Consider the following 17,637-nt stretch of genomic DNA (forward strand, 5'->3'; position numbering starts at 1 on the left):
AAATATGGTGCCATGTATTATGTTTCAACCTGCACAAAGAAGCATTGGTGCAGAAAATATCTTAATTTTTTACTTCTTCCCCAAATTATTGTTCATTTTTATGTATACTTGTTTTAAAAAAATGTTTAGGTGTTTAAAATCTGCACTAGGATTTCTCGTAAGTGAAAAAAAAAAGTGAAAATGCATCATTTTGACATTCATCCAGGCCTAAAAGTACTTCTGATAAAAAGGGATCGCTAAACATATAAGGTGATTGCCGTGCTGTATATTCCTGTCATCTCTATGTCCTAAACCTATGTGTATTTCTTCTGTTATTGTAGAGCTGGCTGTATATTTTGTTGGAAAATAATCTTATGATTGATTATGGTTGTCAGATGAATTGCTGCTGATTTTTAGAGTTGTTATCCATGCTGTTGGAGACGGGTAAATCACCTGCCAAACAGATTGTGTTAGATCGTCATTGTATTTCTCACATGGGGTATTAAAGAAATAAGGCACAACATTATAAGCAAATGATTTGCTACTATCTGTAACATTTATTTTTTCTTAACTGACTGTACTCATTACTTATGTTGGGAAAAAAATATATTTATTTGATGTTGTCAAATACAAATGAAAGTAAATTGTTTTGTTTGATTGCCATTATTTGAGAACAAAACTGATGTCTAGTAATGCATTAGACCTCGTTTTTGGGAAACATATTACTAATACTGACAACATGGTGCTATGGTTGTTTTTGTAAACCTTAGTTTTTAGGTGGAAAAGGGAATATATTGGGGGGAAAAAGAATATGTTGAGCCTTACTGTAGATCTATATATGAGACTGTTCATCACTGAAGACTGGAAAAATTATTATAGTATTTGAAAGTTAGTATATTCAAAATTGTATGCTTTACGTTTATGCATAATTTGCCCAATGACAGATAAAAGTGGTAATATACTAATGTATATGTTCAGATGTGTATGTGAATGTATACTGATATGATAGAGATAGATTTCCCAGAGTAACAAATTGTTGTTTAATAAAGATATTACGTTATTATAATTCATTTTATAAAGCCCTGTAATTTATTCGTAATACTCTTATTCATAACTTATTCATATATCTAAGCATGTAACCACATGTTCAGGACTATCGGATGCGATTAACAATAATAACAATATAGTGTTATTTTGGAGGTGGTTATAATAGATAGAATTAGAATATCAATAGACTAAAATAATTTGCTGTGGTGAATTTTGCATACATCTATCAATAAAAACATGCCACTTGATATATATTTGAAATAATCATTTTTAGCTGTTTTGGCATTTTAATTAAGTTATATTGTTTGAATTAATGTTGTGGCCCTTTAAGAAGTTTGCTGAGGCCCCCTAGTGGACCCCATTCCTCTCTGGCCAGAGAGCTATACAGAGTTACTATTAATTTACAGTTGTAGTTAAAGACAATGCACCACCTGAAACGCCATAAAGTGGCCTAAACAGTTTTTTAGGGTTTATGAATAATACCATATGGATTTAGTTTGTAGTTTAATGTGCTGATGAGGTTTTCTGTTTTTCTCGCAAAGCACTGTGGGTAGACGTCCTACGCCCAAAATGGCGGCAGGATTGAAAAGTTTGCTGCTGTTTTTGTTTTATTTTATTCTATTTGGTCGGTCTCTGTCCCCTTTAGAATAAATTCCTATTTTTACCAGGCTAAAGAAGGTTTGTCGTTTATTTCCGATCCCCGAGCACGTGATTTGGATCGTTGGTTTGTTTAGTTTAGATCGGTACACCGTTGACGTGTATGAGGCAGATGGCACTGAAATTGTGGACATCACTGCATCTAATACAGTTAAAATGAAGAGCATTTGTACATAGAGATGGAGGATGATGTAAAGAAAGTGAAAAAGGTAAGTTAACATTGTAATGTTTCGAGAGCTTACACGTGTATGATCAGCAAAACTGGTTAGTAGCTGAAAAGTGTTGGCCTAACCACGGTTAAACACCTGCAATAAAGCTCTTCAGCCTGTTAAAAACACTCGCATTTTTTGTAAAACCTCTTCTGATATTTAGAAGAGTCTCAACCAGTTCTCTCGTGACCCGACTGGATTTGTAGGTAAATTGCTGGTGGTTTAGGTCAGTCGTGGTACAAAGTCGCGCCACCCTGATAAACCCCGAGACTGTGATTGCTACTTTTGTGACAAAAATCTGTGATTCTTCTGAATTTCTTCATGGCTTTCAGTATCGCACTCTTACCTCGGTCTGGGTTTTACAGAGTCCCCCTATGGCCACGTAGAACAATATTTGAGATGTGATTATCTGTACCCGCAATTTTCTAATCTGTTTCGGTTTTCTATACAATCTGTTGCTACTCACAAGTTCATAAACTGCACCCACAGGTTTGCAGCATGGCCCTGTTGTTTAGAAACTGCCTTTATTTAACTCATATGATCCTAAAATAATATTCATTTGCCTTGTAAAATAAACAAACTCCCCAGCATACAGTAAACATGTCACCAAAAACTACAAGACACAAAAGTTCTACAAAGTATTCTTAGATCTTTGGCAAAATAATATAGGCTAGATCGTAAGCCTAATATTGTAAATCTAGTATTACAGATTATATATATATATATATATATATATATATATATATATATATATTATGTAGCCTATATGTGTGTGTGTATATGTGTGTGCTGTCAAATTGTCAAGTTTTTGTTTACATACTGTGTATTATTTGTGTGTGTGCCTGTGTATACACACAGATACATATGATAATATATACACATACTATGTAAACTTTTGTTAGATGCGATTAATCAATTTGACAGCACTATATATATATATATATATATATATATGTGTGTGTGTGTGTTTGCATGTTTATATATTATTTCAACAAAATAATTTTCTTTATATTATGTATATAATTCATCCCATATTAATTAGCCCTATTTAGTGAGCAGTTTTCTAAATTAAGGGAATTACTTTACAAATGTTTGTCAATCTCTGAGTACAAATCACAAAATTGAAGGTACAGTTTTTACAAATTTGAAAATGAGGAAACCATTTATAAACTGGGAGCACAGATTATTGGACCTGAAAAAATCTCCGGCTCTATTGGATCTCATCTATCCGATGATTAATTTAATAAGCCTACAGTAATGGCGTTATCTGATGTCAGGAATGGCGGGATCACAGACAGGGTTTTTTTTCATGATGTGACCTTTCCTATCCTATCAGCGTTGTATGGTAGGGGAGGTGTTTCCATGCCGAGCTCAGACTTTCCTCCTCATACGCAGGGGAGAATGAAGGGCTGGGCTCTCCAAAGATTCAGACAGGATGTGACGCCCCCTGTGTCTGCCTCTTAATCATCACTGTTTCTTCCCCTCAGTCAGAGAGGCCACATGACATCCAAATAAAGCAAATCATTTGACATCCACTAGAGTTACAGTCCGTTTTGGGATGGGATGGGATTTTAGTACCTTATGGAACCAACTGTTATTGAATGTTTTGGTTGTCTGATTTAGCTGAGAGGATAAGTTCCCCCAAGTGGCCACAAGCTGGAGTCATTGAGTTATTCACTGTCAAAGTCAGTGTAAAAGAAAAACTATGGATGGGTGTGTTCGGCTAGTTTGTTTTCATTAATAGCCATTTGAAAACCTACTGCAAATCCACAATTACAGTATGTAATAGTTGTATAATTTAAATTTTGGTTTGTAAACCAAGACACATGTATTCAATTTGTAAGTATTCAATTTGTGTAACCAATTGCTAATGTAAACTCCAGCAAGACACAAGTCAAACTGTTTTTGTAAAACCTAAAATAGACAAACATCAAACTTCTATAGTAGCATTACTAGTTTTACAAGTTACATTACAAGTCTGGAGTCTGTAAGATTATTTTAATGTTTTTCAAAAAATGATTATGCTAACCAAGGTTGCATTTTATTTGATTTAAAAAAAAATAGAGTATGAAGTATTATTACAATTTAAAAGAACTATTTTTCTATTTTAATATATTTTAAAATATAACTTAATCCTGGTATGGCAAAGCTGAATTTAGTGTTGTTTACCGTATCGATGTTGAAATCAGTTGCTGCTTAATATTTTTGTGGAGTTCAAAAGAACAGCATTTATTTGAAATAGAAAACATATGTATTATTATAAATGTCTTGCTCTTTAACTGTAACTTTGGATCAATTTAATCATGAAAAATCTTACTGACCCAAACTTTTGAACTGCAGACAGTGTATGTCTTTTTAATCCAGGTGAGGATCACCTGTTCACCTTGTTTTCTGAAATTTCATCAGGACACAGACTCATGAAATGTTGATGTTCCTGTAGTGTCTCCTTCCTTGGCTGTTCAATCATTTAGTAAGTGAGAGAATTAGGCTTGTCTCAAACAGTATGTCTTGGATTTATTGATGAAAACAGACATGAGAATATTCCTTTCTGCATGGAATGTTTTTGATTACCTTATTGTTCAGGCCAAATACCCCACGGTGGATATTAAAATGGAGCCAGGGCCGTTAAATACTGTAATGTATTTGCCTCGCCTGTTTAATAATGCTTATAGGACCGTGTTATTTGTATTTAAGACATTAAATCTTTATTTAGTCTCAAGACCCATATATGATTATTTTACAAAATTAGTCATAATGTGAGATTTGGCTTGTCTTTACCTTTAATAGACTTTTAGGCTGTATTATTAGACTCTGAATGGCATAATTATTTTTGGCGGTTCCTCTATATTACTTCCTACACAGCCTAGTATTTTGCACCTAATTAATTAAATTCAATATCCATGTTAATATCCATTTATGCCATAATTGAAGATCAACTTATAGCAGGGACGACAGTTTCACGTACCTTTTTCTTTTTGTTTGAGTGTTTCATCACAGGAAATGGTGGTTTCTGCTCTTCCTGATTGCATGAACTATAGCTTAAGTCAGAACGTGAGCGTTTGTGTGTGGGGACGCGTGTGTGTGTCGTGGGGTGTGGTTTCTCTCGCTGCTTTGGCCCAGATCTCATTTGTCACTAGCCACATGCGACCTGTTTCGAGAGCAGCCTGCAACAGTTGTCACCTGTTGTAGAAGAGAGCTGTCGCACTTCGCCCGTTTCCATTGTGTCGTCGTAGTGGCTGATCATGGAGACCGAGGTAGGGCTCGCAGAAATCATGTTTCTTTTCTGAAAAGTCATTTCAATGTGCAGTTTACCATAACAAATCCTCAGACTTTGAAAAACAATGTGGTTGCTTAAACATTCGGTCCGCCTCCAGTTTTCAGCCTTAACTACTTTCAAGAGACTTTTCTGTTGGATAGCAAGAAGCTGCCATTAGTGGTTGGGTTTACCACAGATTAAATAGCAGTCTTTTTCCATGAATGTTGATGTCATTATGCTTTGCAGAGGTGTTTGGGTTTCATAAAAGCCCTCAAGCCAATGTAGTGCCGAGACTAGTTGGTTATGTTATTGTTTTTTTTGTTTTTTTAACCAATAGTGTATTTGAATTGGAAGGACAGCATGTCAATGCATATATTTCACTGATTGTACTGACTGTTTTAATGTATAAGATACTTGAGTGCAACTGACACTTCCATGTAGTCTGATGTACTGGCAGGCTTGGGATGGTTTGAACAGTTGCCCCATCAGTTCAGATCACAGAATTCAAAGATGTTGTCAGTGGAAATCCTGCATATAAATGTGAAGTGTATACAATACATTAGCCAAAACCATTTTGGCACAGCAAGCCACTGACCAAACGCATACAATTATGGTCACACTGAAAAAAAGCTCTTGTATTTTTGACTTCCTCTGGTCATGGTGTAATTTCCTCTCTCTCTTTCTGCAGCCAGGTATTGTGTCTCCATTCAAGCGAGTGTTTCTGAAAGGAGAGAAGGGGAGAGATAAGAAGGCTCTAGAGAAGTCCACTGAGCGCAGGGCCCTCCACACCTTCTCCCTCTCTCTCCCGGACCACCGTATCGACCCAGACATTCTGCTCAATGACTACATTGAGAAGGAAGTTAAGGTATCACTCGCCTTCTAATTTAGGTTTTTCTGTTATGTGCTTATATTTTATTATTTTGATTAGGGTAAAAAGGCTTCAAGTTAGAGAAGAACAACTCCTGAAACTGTACTGGTAAGATTGCAGACAGCTAGAAAACTACATTAAAATGGGAAATGCAAATAAATGCTGCTTAATAAATAGTAATGCATAGTTAACAACATATCAAATCGAATAGGCTGAGAATAAACCTCTCGTATCTTTTGTTGCTGATTTCAAATGGGATTCGTCCAATCAAAATCAAGAGCATGAAAATGAACTCATCCCTCGATTACCCTTAATATTGTTCTCCTGAATTCAAGCTCTACAGCTTGAATAGTAACTTCCACAATAGAGGGTATGCGCGTGACGTCACGGTCGGCTGGAAGGACAGCAGTTACGCCCAATGAGTGGCAGAAAGACTGAGCGGCAGCATTGGCTTTCGGCGTGAATGCCGCGAAAACATACAAAACACATCTGAAACGGGAAAGAGCTTTGTGATCGACTATACAACTAGATTTGACATGAAACCTGAGGTATATTTTTACAGACTGCCGAAAGCTACAGAACAGAGAAGCAAATGGATCGCTGGAATTCATAAACAACTGGACTACAGCCAGCGAAAGGTGGATTTGCAGTTATCGTTTTGTGTCAATATGCTGAATTTAGGGGTAAAATCATACCTTATATATTGTATTGACTACTCCTCAATTAAATGTTATACTATATCAATTCAAACTATACTATAAGTTTTAGGGCTCGATGATATATATAACATTGATATGAGTGATCACCAAGATTTAGACCTACCTATATTGTATTTATATAAAGCGCTCACACGCAAATTTGCTTTATGTATTTCCTTGGCGTCGAAATCAGGGGCATATAAATGTCAGGAAACACGATTCATGGCTGCATGTCAATATCCATGGATCACTGGTTGTAAGGTTGTAAGGAACACTATATCGACCTTTAGTTTAAACTGATAATCATGTTTTACTCAATAGTTTCTCCTATTAGATCCAGTCACGCAGCAGCTCTTTTGCCACTCTAGTCCGGCAGAGGGGGTGTTTCCGGCGGGAAAGTGACGTCAATGCAAACCCTCTATATACTTCCTACCTGCCTATCCTAAGTAATTGATATCACAACTCAGTCTGGATCACATCCTGCAGCATTTTGTTATTATTATCAAATCTCCACCTAGTCAACATGTGGCGTCTCCCAGGGTTGGGTTCTCGGCCCGCTTTTATTTGCTTTGTAAAGTGATCTTGTGTTCTAGAAAGGCTCTATATGATTATTGTTGTTATTACTGTTGTAGTATCTGGGACAGCTGACCTCAGTTCCTGGATATCTGAATCCCTCCAGTCGTACAGAAGTTTTGCAGCTTATTGACAATGCCAGGGTAAGCGTGACAGGCAGAGACTACCTTATTTTGCAATATAAAGAGATAAATTCCCATTTTGCTTATGTCTTTTGCAGAAGTCTCATCAGTTGGCAGGGCAGCTGACATCAGAGCAGGATGCTGTTGTCAGTCTGTCAGCATACAACGTGAAGCTCGTGTGGCGTGACGGAGAGGACATCATTCTTCGCGTACCCATCCACGACATTGCGGCTGTGTCATACATCAGAGACGACTCACTCCACCTCGTGGTGCTAAAAACAGGTACCTTGTAGTCAACCAACGAGCATTACACAAAAACTAAACAAATCAGAACACAGAAATTATGACTGTTGTTGGGCTGGTAAGGATAATGTGTGAAAAATAAGCTTGGTTTTTTCCTTACCATTTTGTTTGCAGCTCAGGAGCCCGGTGGGTCCCCATGTCATAGTACAGAGATGTCAAAGTCTCCCACTCTAAGCTCTCTGTCAGAGAGCGGGGCTGTGCTTGTGGAGGTGTGCTGTCTGCTTGTCCTGGCTGTTGACAACAAGGTTGGTTTTAGTCATTTAAAGGACACCTATTATGGACCTATTGTTTTTTTACCTTACCTTTAGTGTGTAATATAGTCCATGCCAAAGGGAGTGAATCACTCCAATAGAAAGCACTTATCTGAAACACTCGTTTTTAGTCCTGCCATTATTTCCGTGACTTCGCTACGTCACCATGTTAGACATTTGCGCAGTGTCCGCCTACTGGCTGCTTTGCCTCACCCTCAAATGATTCTGCTATCTTGAGGCGATGCTGTTTTTATTTTCAGCTGCTTATGAAGCCTCAGTTTAAGCTGAAACCCGATTATGGCAAGGGGCGTTACCATTTCCAACACACACTCTGAGCAGTAGATTAATCAGAACAGACTGGGCCAGATGACCAATCAAAGCAGACTGGGCTTTTTGGAAAGGCCGTTTTAAAGAGACTAGGGCTGGTCCGAATACCATTTTTTTTTAGCTTCGAAGCTTCGGTAGTAATGAACATCGAATATTCGAAGCTTCGGAATCTCTAAATGTCTGTCTGTCCGTTTGCATTTTGATTATTTCGAGAACCGTTCATCCAAACGACTTCACAAGAGAGTGCAGTGTCGTATTTGGTGCAATATAGATAGACAGGCGAGACGCGACGCGTTAAGAATGAATAAACTACAGAACAGCGCGAGCGGGAAGCGGCGCGCCTCACGCGAGCAGAGCTTATATGCTCTGAGGACGGACACTGCACTAGTGATATAAAACACACACACACACGGGTCTGTTAACTTAAGCAATATTTTTAATTAGGGGGTGTAACGGTGCACAAAAATCACGGTTCGGTACGTACCTCGGTTTTAAAGTCACGGTTCGGTACGTTTTCGATACAGCAAAAAGTAAGAAATGCCAGAGAAATTTCCTATTTGTTAAAAGAAAAAATATTTTTTAAATAAGTGTGAGTTTTCCTACATCTTGAAACTTTCAGGTTTATAAATGGGTGTCATCTTTGAAGGATGAACAAATAATGTTTTGGTCATCACATTAAAAATAACATTTAAATATATGAAGAGTTCAGATGCAAAAGCCATTTGAAATTTTCTTCTAGAATGATCATTTTTATCAAGCTTGTATATTTAAGTTCAGTAATTTCACTTAAATGGCAATGAAGATTACCTATTAATTGTCATTTGAGTGAAATTACTGAACTTAAATATACAAGCTTCATAAAAATGATCATTCTAGAAGAAAATTTCAAATGGCACTTATAGAGGTTTTTGCATCTGAACTCTTCATATATTTATTTATATAATATTTGAGTTTTGAAGTGCTGGAAAAAGATGTGTGAAGTACTTGAAAGCATTTCACTATTCCAGCCAAACTGGTTACAGTTACTATATTAAATCCATGGTGAATGTTGCTGGTCTGTGGACGTAAAGTATTACTAGATCATTCACAGCGCAATATTTCTCCTGGTGTCCACGTCAGCGCTGTTTGATCTTATAGAGATCTACGGTTAATAACGGAGAAATGTGAATGCTTCTCACTAGATCTCGCAGCGATGTTATTACTTCAGTGGCGAATTCAAATGTTTTCTTTACTGGATCTCTTAGCGCTGTGTTGTAACAGTGTCGCTTGATCGAGATCGGCTCGCGATCCGTGAAGCACATAATGAGTAGCGCAGTTTCGTTCCGCTTTCATTACGCTTGCCATTTGATGTTGCGCAACGTTGTAGTGATCGCGCCAGCGCGAATTTTGTCGGCAGGAAAAATAGTCCAAGGAATCGTTCGGTTTGTATGCGTACCGAACCGGAAGCCTCGAACCGAAACGGTTCAATACGAATACATGTACCGTTACACCCCTATTTTTAATAAAGTAGTCTAATATTTTTCTCACTAACAAATTACTGACAAAGTAGGGTAGATTTAAATAAAGAAGCGGCGCGCTTCACGCGAGCAGGGCTTATATGCTCCGAGAATGGACACTGCACTAGTGATATAAAACACACACACAGGTCTTTTAACTTAAGCAATATTTTTAATAAGGTATAGTCTTATCATATTTTTCTCACTGACAAAGTATGGTAGATTTTAGGGGTGTAACGATTCATTCGTTTTCTTGATGCATCGATTACAAATCCTGCCGATGCATATGCATCGATCTTGAAACATGTATTTTGAATCGTGAATCGTTTATTCGGTCAATATTCGATTTAAAATGCTAAGAATCGAATAATTTTCGATTCTATAGCGATTCAGTGCTTTAAAATATATAAACATTAAATGACTACATGCGCGAATTAATGAGGCCTCACAGCTCTCCTTCACATGCTCGCTGCACTCTTTACCATCTTTAACTGGATTTCGCTCGCGCTCGGTCCCATATAGCTCTCATCTACTGATTTCTGAGCAGTCCATGTTTGAGCTCTCCTCAGGACAGCCACTGGTTTTCACACGAGAAGATGACAGCTCTCTATCGAGAAAGCAAGCCATTGATAAAGCTGCCATATCATTGCGCGGTCACTGCTGCGTTCGTTGCGTGGAAACGTCGCCGTTATTTTCTTTAAGATAAGATACTGAAGTTTTATGGACATGGGTCATACCCGTCCTGAGCAGTTAAAGTAAAACCCCAGTTATTCAAGGGTGCGCATTTATTACATGGAAGGAGAAAACGTATAATAGGTGTCTAAAATGCACACGCTTCCAATTAATCATGAATGATGAGTGAAATGTAATTTAATGTCGTTAAACTGAATGTAGAAGAAAACTTATGAAATAACTACAACATTAATTACACTGAAATAAGAGCGCGTGGTTTATCCATCAATCAGATGCGCATTAAAGTTGCATTCGTAATCGTTAATATAGCACAAGTAGACACACGGCGTGTTTTCTTTCAGAATCACAAGGAAAATGTTCAGTATAAAGAGAACAAAGAGTAGCTATTCCATGAGGAAAAGTTAGTTAAGGTTTAGTTGGGAAAGTTCATGGTATTTTTAGTCTCACAATGAAAGGATGTTTAATGTAACACTTTAAGGCTGTGTATCCATTAACACTATATCCTACAAAATAGTTAGCATGATGAACTAACAATACTTTTAAAGCCTTTTTAAATCTTGGTTTACATTTCTACAAATGCTAATTTATAGGCTTTGGAAATATTTTTTATAATAATAGATTCATTAAAAACTAACATGAACTAACGTTAACAATAGACAAAATGTCGTTTTTTTTTTTTTTTTTTTTACTCTCTGACCCCCTGAAGGCAGCTGTATAATTGACACCCTGACTAATACCCATTGGGGGAAGCATTTAAATAATCCTATGAATGCATATAAAAAAATGAAGAATCGAATTAATCGAATCGCATCGAATTTTAATGTGAGTCGCACTGAATCGAATCTTTCTGAATTTGCAAAAATCGTTCTTGAATCGAAAACCGATGAATCGTGAATCGAATCGATTCGCTGCCTACCCAAAGATTCACAGCCCTAGTAGATTTAAATAAATAAAAACGAAATTTAAATAAATAAAAACGAAATTTAAATATAGAAAACGAAATTTAAATAAAGAAAAATGAAATTGTGACGTCCCAGTAAAATCTCAGTCTCCTATATTTCGCAGTAGATTAATTTAGATTGATAATAACGGGTAAAAAGGATAATACATTTTGTTTCTATTATTCTATTTTCCACAATGTCAAAGCAACGCAGCTTAAAGGAGTAGTTCACTTTTTAAAAAACTTTTGCTGATAATTTACTCACCCCCATGTCATCCAAGATGTGAGTAAATTATGACAGCATTTTCATTTAAGGGTGAATCTCTTTAAGCACTTTGTTCTCATACTAAATAAGGCCCTTTTAAAGTGCACATTATGCTCATTTAAATGTTAATAATTTAGAATCATTTAGTCTGCTATAATACACTTATATTATTTAAAGTAAAAAAACAACACCACCTATTTTTTCTCATACTGTACATTGATGCAGCACCTCTTTTCACCCTCTGCCTGAAACACTGATTTAGTTCTGGTCTCTTTTAGGTCTGGACCCGAATATTCGTTCCGTGGGTTGGTATTCAATTTGAAAATGTGACATTCGAATATTGTTTTTTTTTGCACACCTGGCATCCCCCTCAAAACGGTTCTCATTCGCGCTTGAATATGTTTTACACTATAAAATCTGGTGAAATATAATACTTAACATATAACTTCGTTATAGCTACTTAATAAATATATTTGCTTCTTCTTGGACTACTAAAAGTGTTCCTGCAATGGGAGTATTCTCTGGCTAGAGCGCAGAACAGCAGAGTTTGTATGGACAGAAGTGCATGCCTGAGCTTGTGTTCTGGGTTAAAAGAGTAGTTCACTTTTTTTTAAAAACTTTTGCTGATAATTTACTCACCCCCATGTCATCCAAGATGTCCATGTCTGTCTTTCTTCAGTCGAAAAGAAATTAATGTTTTTGATGAAAACATTCCTGTTCGAACTCGTTCATCAAAATGAACAAATCTTTTTTCGAGTCATTGACTCGAAAAAAGATTTGTTGATTTTGATGAACGAGTTCGAACAGGAGAGTTCGCAAGGCGAGCATTTGTGCCTATAAAACTTTAACTTTTTTATTTATTTTTTAAATGAGTGATCGTTTCGCTAGATAAGACCCTTATTCATCGTCTGGTGTCGTTTAAAGCCCTTTGAAGCTGAACTGAAACGGTCATTTAGACCTTGAACCGTTTGGCTCCCATTGAAGTCCATTATATGGAGAAAAATCCTGGAATGTTTTCATCAAAAACATTAATTTCTTTTCGACTGAAGAAAGACAGACATGGACATCTTGGATGACATGGGGGTGAGTAAATTATCAGCAAAAGTTTTTTAAAAAGTGAACTACTCTTTTAACCCAGAACACAAGCTCAGGCATGCACTTCTGTCCATACAAACTCTGCTGTTCTGCGCTCTAGCCAGAGAATACTCCCATTGCAGGAACACTTTTAGTAGTCCAAGAAGAAGCAAATATATTTATTAAGTAGCTATAACGAAGTTATATGTTAAGTATTATATTTCACCAGATTTTATAGTGTAAAACATATTCAAGCGCGAATGAGAACCGTTTTGAGGGGGATGCCAGGTGTGCAAAAAAAAACAATATTCGAATGTCACATTTTCAAATCGAATACCAACCCACCAAACGAATATTCGGGTCCAGACCTAAAAGAGACCAGATCTAAATCAGTGTTTCAGGCAGAGGGTGAAAAGAGGTGCTGCATCAATGTACAGTATGAGAAAAAATAGGTTTTTTTTTTTTTTTTTTTTACTTTAAATAATGTAAATGTATTATAGCAGACTAAATGATTCTAAATTATTAACATTTAAATGAGCATAATGTGCACTTTAAAAGGGCCTTATTTAGTATTTGAGAACAAAGTGCTTAAAGAGATTCACCCTTAAATGAAAATGCTGTCATAATTTACTCACCCTCATGTTGTTCCAAACCTGTATGAGTTTCTTTCTTCTGTTGAACACAAAAGAAGATCCTTTGAAGAGTGTGGGTAACCAAATAGTTGATGGATCCCATTGTCTTCCATAGTATGGAATGAAATACTATGGAAGTCAGTGGGGTCCCATCAACTGTTTGGTTACCAAAATTCTTCAAAATATATTCTTTTCCTCATGATGAAACGAATTTTTAAAGAACTATTGCTTTAACATCTGCTTTAACTTGCTTTGATAAACCATACAGAATTTAGTTTTTGGTTAAACCGTATCTTTCAAGGCCGTTTATAGCAAAAGCGACAGATTTTCTGAAGGTTGTTTTCTATGTTACCTCAAATCAATAAAAACAGAAGTGGTCTGATTACTATGAGCTCTGGTTTTGTAGGCTGCAGCAGAGGAGCTCTGTCTTCTACTCAGTCAAGTCTTCCAGATCGTCTACACAGAGTCTACCATTGACTTCCTGGACAGGGCCATCTTTGATGGAGCCACAACGCCCACCAGGCATCTTTCAATCTACAGCGGTGAGTGAGCAACAGCTTCATCGTTTTGGGATTTTCCAGTAAATTTATTCTTGCCCAAAACCACAGACCACAGTCAGTTTCCCATCACTATTATTTCATCTGGTCCATATTTAAATGTTTCCCGAAGCTTAGTCTGTGAAATATTGACCTTGTAGCAAAATGAAATAATTCTAAATATTTCCTATGTTTTGTCCAATAAAAGAGGACTCCTCGAGCAAAGTAGACGTCAAAGAAGTGTTTGAGACAGAGGCAAGCACATTGTGAGTATTGCTTCAACTGTTCTCTGCGGTAATGTGCTACTTTTTCCTGTTGAATTGAGCAATCATGTTTTTGTCCAATCTCAGTTCTTTCCAGAGTTCTCTAGAGGCGGGACACTCCTCTAGCCCCTCCCCCTCCTCCACCCCGGCCTCACCACAAACCAAAACAGCCAGTGAGAGTGAACTGAGCACAACAGCTACTGAACTGCTACAAGACTACATGACCACAGTGAGTGTATAAAAGTACACCTGGATGTCTGTTGTTGGTTTCAGAGTCTCGCATATGAAATGTTTAGTTTTTGCACTGTTGCTTTCCTGTCATCCTCTGCGATAGTTGAGGACGAAGCTGTCGTCTCAGGAGATCCAGCAGTTTGCCACACTGTTACACGAGTACAGAAACGGAGCCTCCATCCATGAGTTCTGTATCAACCTGCGTCAGCTTTATGGAGACAGCAGGAAGTTCCTCCTCCTTGGTTAGTTACATGCTGGGCTGTTAAATTGTATTTTAGTGTTTTTTATTTGTTTTTAAATGAAAATTAAAAGTGTTGCTTTGGCAATAAATGTAAGTTTAAAAATACAAATAAATGAATGCTAAATAGAATTATTTAAAACAAAAATTGACAAATTAACAGGAAATTAAACTTATGAATCAGAAACTTGATTCAAAATAATAAATTAATAAATGCTCTAATCAAATTGATAAAATACTATATTTAGTATGTATACACTACCGTTCAAAAGTTTGGGGTCGGTACGATTTTAAATACTTTTAAAAGAATTCTCTTCTGCTAACCATGGCTTCGCTTATTTGATTAAAAATACAACAAAAATCAGTTATAGTATTAAATATTATTCCAGTGTAAATCAGCTGTTTTCTGTGTGAATATATAGTAAAGTGTAATTTATTCCTGTGATCAAAGCTGAATTTTCAGCATCACCAGTGTCAGTGTCTTCAGTGTCAAATGATCCTTCACAAATCAGTATAATATGAGGATTTGATGCTCAAGAAACATTTATTATTATTATCAATGTTGAAACAGTTGTTGGTCTGTCAGTTGTACAGTTTTTTTTTTTTTGGATTCTTTGATGAATAGGAAGTTCAAAAGAACAGCATTTGTTTGAAATATAATCTTTTGTAACATTATAAATGTCTTTACTGTCACTTTCGATCAAATTAAGTATTGATTTCTTTCCTCCAAAAAATAAAAATAAAATTCTCACTGACCCCAAACTTTTGAACGGTAGTGTACGTAATCCTAAAATAACACTGGTTAGAAGGACTTTAGCTGCTTCCTCATAGTAGGTATAGACGACTAGCGTTTTGTTATTTAAAATGAAATCAAAGAAGTCAATTCATATTATTCTCTGAGGTTCGCTTATAAGAATATATTTTTTAATTGTCTTTAAAAAAAAAAAATTTATAATATAAAATGTCCCAATTTGGATTTTCCACCCTCTCACTGACGCTTAGAATTAAATGTTTTTTTTTTTTTTGCTGCTGTATCTTTAAGACTTATATGTGAGCGTTACATTTATATATAAAATGAATGACCAATAGTTAGTGAGTTTGTTGTCATTTTGTTGCCCCTTCTCCATCCTTCAACAGCTTCTTTCAGGTTCAAATGATTCATTCTGAAATTTACATCACAAATTAAGGTCAGACTGTCATTGTCAGGGATTTACTTCCCAGAAAATAAACAGCTTCTTGCACAGTTCTGAAACTAAATAGTACTTCAAACTCCCATCAAGACTCACGTTTGTTCTTGCGCACCGGTGTCGTAGAATCTCTTCATTTGTCGAATCTATTCCTCTTTTCTTTACTCCAGGATTGCGGCCTTTCATTCCTGAGAAGGACAGCCAGCATTTTGAGAACTTTTTGGAAACCATCGGCGTGAAGGACGGCCGCGGCATCATAACGGACAGCTTTGGCCGCTACAAACGCACGACGAGCTCTGCGTCGGACTCCACCACCAATGGAAACGGAGCTGCAGGCGGTTCAGATGAGGGAACGGCAACCTCTGAGGGCGACGAATGGGACCGTATGATTTCAGACATAAGCAATGACATTGAAGCGCTAGGAAGCAGTATGGACCAGGACGGTGTGTCGTCTTGATGTCACGGCACTCGGTCAGTGTGCTTTAGCCAATCACCACTTGAGATCATCACACGGGCCGTTGGTCCGTATTGCTGTCCATCAAATCTGACAATGCTGGAGTTTGGATACTGTATGGATACTACTTCCTAGCTGTCATTCTTATTTTTAGATGTGGTGCCATATTAACACAATTGTGATTTTCAAGACCTGTGATAGAAGGATCGTCTTTTGCTGTGGACAGCAGTTTCGTTCCTCTGGGATGTTTATTGGCAGTATCTGCTACCACTAATGAGAAACCTTGTTGCTGGTAGATGTTGCTCTTTCACACTGTTTGTTAGGATCTCATTTAATAGCAAGGTGACTTCTGATCAGTGTGAAGAGGTTAATTCTACCTGGAGTGTGGAGCATTGCCTAGTGGCCTTCCTAAACCGTGTTCTGGATTGCCTTACGTGTGTCGTAACCTGATAGAAGTGAAGTGCAGTATATTTCCTCCTGCACTGAAGTGCTAATCAAAACTTGACCCTTTTACACCTTTATATTATCTGGTCGATGTTTGTTTTTCCTCTTACATGTATTTTTCACTTCTTTTATATTTTCTTTCAGCCAGGATTGGTTTTAATTACCCAGTTATTATCATGTGGGTTTCGTCAGGTAGGAAATGTAGCACTATGTGTGTTTGGTTTTGATTGAAAACCTGGAAAAATTTGGTTATTAGACGAAGCCAGTTTTCTGGCTGATTGCAATATTCAGTACCCTGGCCTGCATTACTTTCGCGTCCCGTCATTCATTGTATCCTCCTCAGTTTTCGTAATCTAACATTGTGCCTTGCAGGATCACTGATTGTATCATCCAATAGGGATGTAAGTACTATTCTGTAATCTGTACAGAATGTGACTGAAGTATGAATTTATTAAAAGTGCAGCACTTACATAATCATTTATTGCTTTTTTGTCTCATTTGAGCAACTTTTTACTCCAGGATCGTGGCCTTTCATTCCTGAGAAGGATAGCCAGCACTTTTGAGAACTTTTTGGAAACCATCAGCGTGAAGGACGGCCTCAGCATCATAACAGACAGTTTTGGCCTAGCCTACCAACTACCAGAGGGGGGGTATTTCACACGAACGAATGGATTTACCTGCTTATAGCATTTTACAGTTTTTGTTGGGCTTCTTTTGGAACCTATATACACTCACCTAAAGGATTATTAGGAACACCATACTAATACTGTGTTTGACCCCCTTTCGCCTTCAGAACTGCCTTAATTCTACGTGGCATTGATTCAACAAGGTGCTGAAAGCATTCTTTAGAAATGTTGGCCCATATTGATAGGATAGCATCTTGCAGTTGATGGA

The 17,637-nt window shown here is 37.0% G+C and overlaps 1 protein-coding gene and 1 long non-coding RNA gene across 3 annotated transcripts in view; one reads left to right on the plus strand and one right to left on the minus strand.

Moving 5' to 3' along the window:
- Positions 1-12,811, minus strand: part of LOC130097588 (uncharacterized) — a 151,954-nt gene extending 139,143 nt beyond the window's left edge. The window contains exon 1 of the long non-coding RNA XR_008808317.1: positions 12,643-12,811. This is a non-coding gene — a long non-coding RNA (uncharacterized LOC130097588). The remainder of the gene's footprint in view (positions 1-12,642) is intronic.
- On the plus strand, positions 1,556-17,220 carry ccm2 (CCM2 scaffold protein). Of its 2 annotated transcripts, none has more exons than XM_056264494.1 (10): positions 1,556-1,892; positions 5,837-6,013; positions 7,347-7,430; positions 7,508-7,691; positions 7,827-7,957; positions 13,797-13,932; positions 14,135-14,192; positions 14,277-14,418; positions 14,524-14,662; positions 16,016-17,220. In XM_056264494.1, exons 1-10 carry the CDS (start codon positions 1,863-1,865, stop codon positions 16,300-16,302), a joined length of 1,368 nt encoding a protein of 455 aa, XP_056120469.1. In that variant the 5' UTR covers positions 1,556-1,862; the 3' UTR covers positions 16,303-17,220. The 2 variants fall into 2 exon arrangements, with proteins under 2 accessions (XP_056120469.1, XP_056120470.1); XM_056264495.1 differs by lacking the exon at positions 1,556-1,892 and adding an exon at positions 5,024-5,146.
- Positions 17,221-17,637: the final 417 nt, after the last annotated feature.

Source organism: Rhinichthys klamathensis, unplaced genomic scaffold (assembly GCF_029890125.1).
Source record: "Rhinichthys klamathensis goyatoka isolate OS25496 unplaced genomic scaffold, OSU_Roscu_1.1 h1tg000221l_1, whole genome shotgun sequence".
NCBI lineage: Eukaryota > Metazoa > Chordata > Actinopteri > Cypriniformes > Leuciscidae > Rhinichthys > Rhinichthys klamathensis.

Coding starts and splice junctions, on each gene's coding strand:
- ccm2 (XM_056264494.1), top strand. CDS start 1,863: ATGGAGGATGATGTAAAGAAAGTGAAAAAG. Junction 7,958..13,796: donor TCCTGGCTGTTGACAACAAG/GTTGGTTTTAGT, acceptor CTGGTTTTGTAG/GCTGCAGCAGAGGAGCTCTG. Junction 14,193..14,276: donor GAGACAGAGGCAAGCACATT/GTGAGTATTGCT, acceptor GTCCAATCTCAG/TTCTTTCCAGAGTTCTCTAG.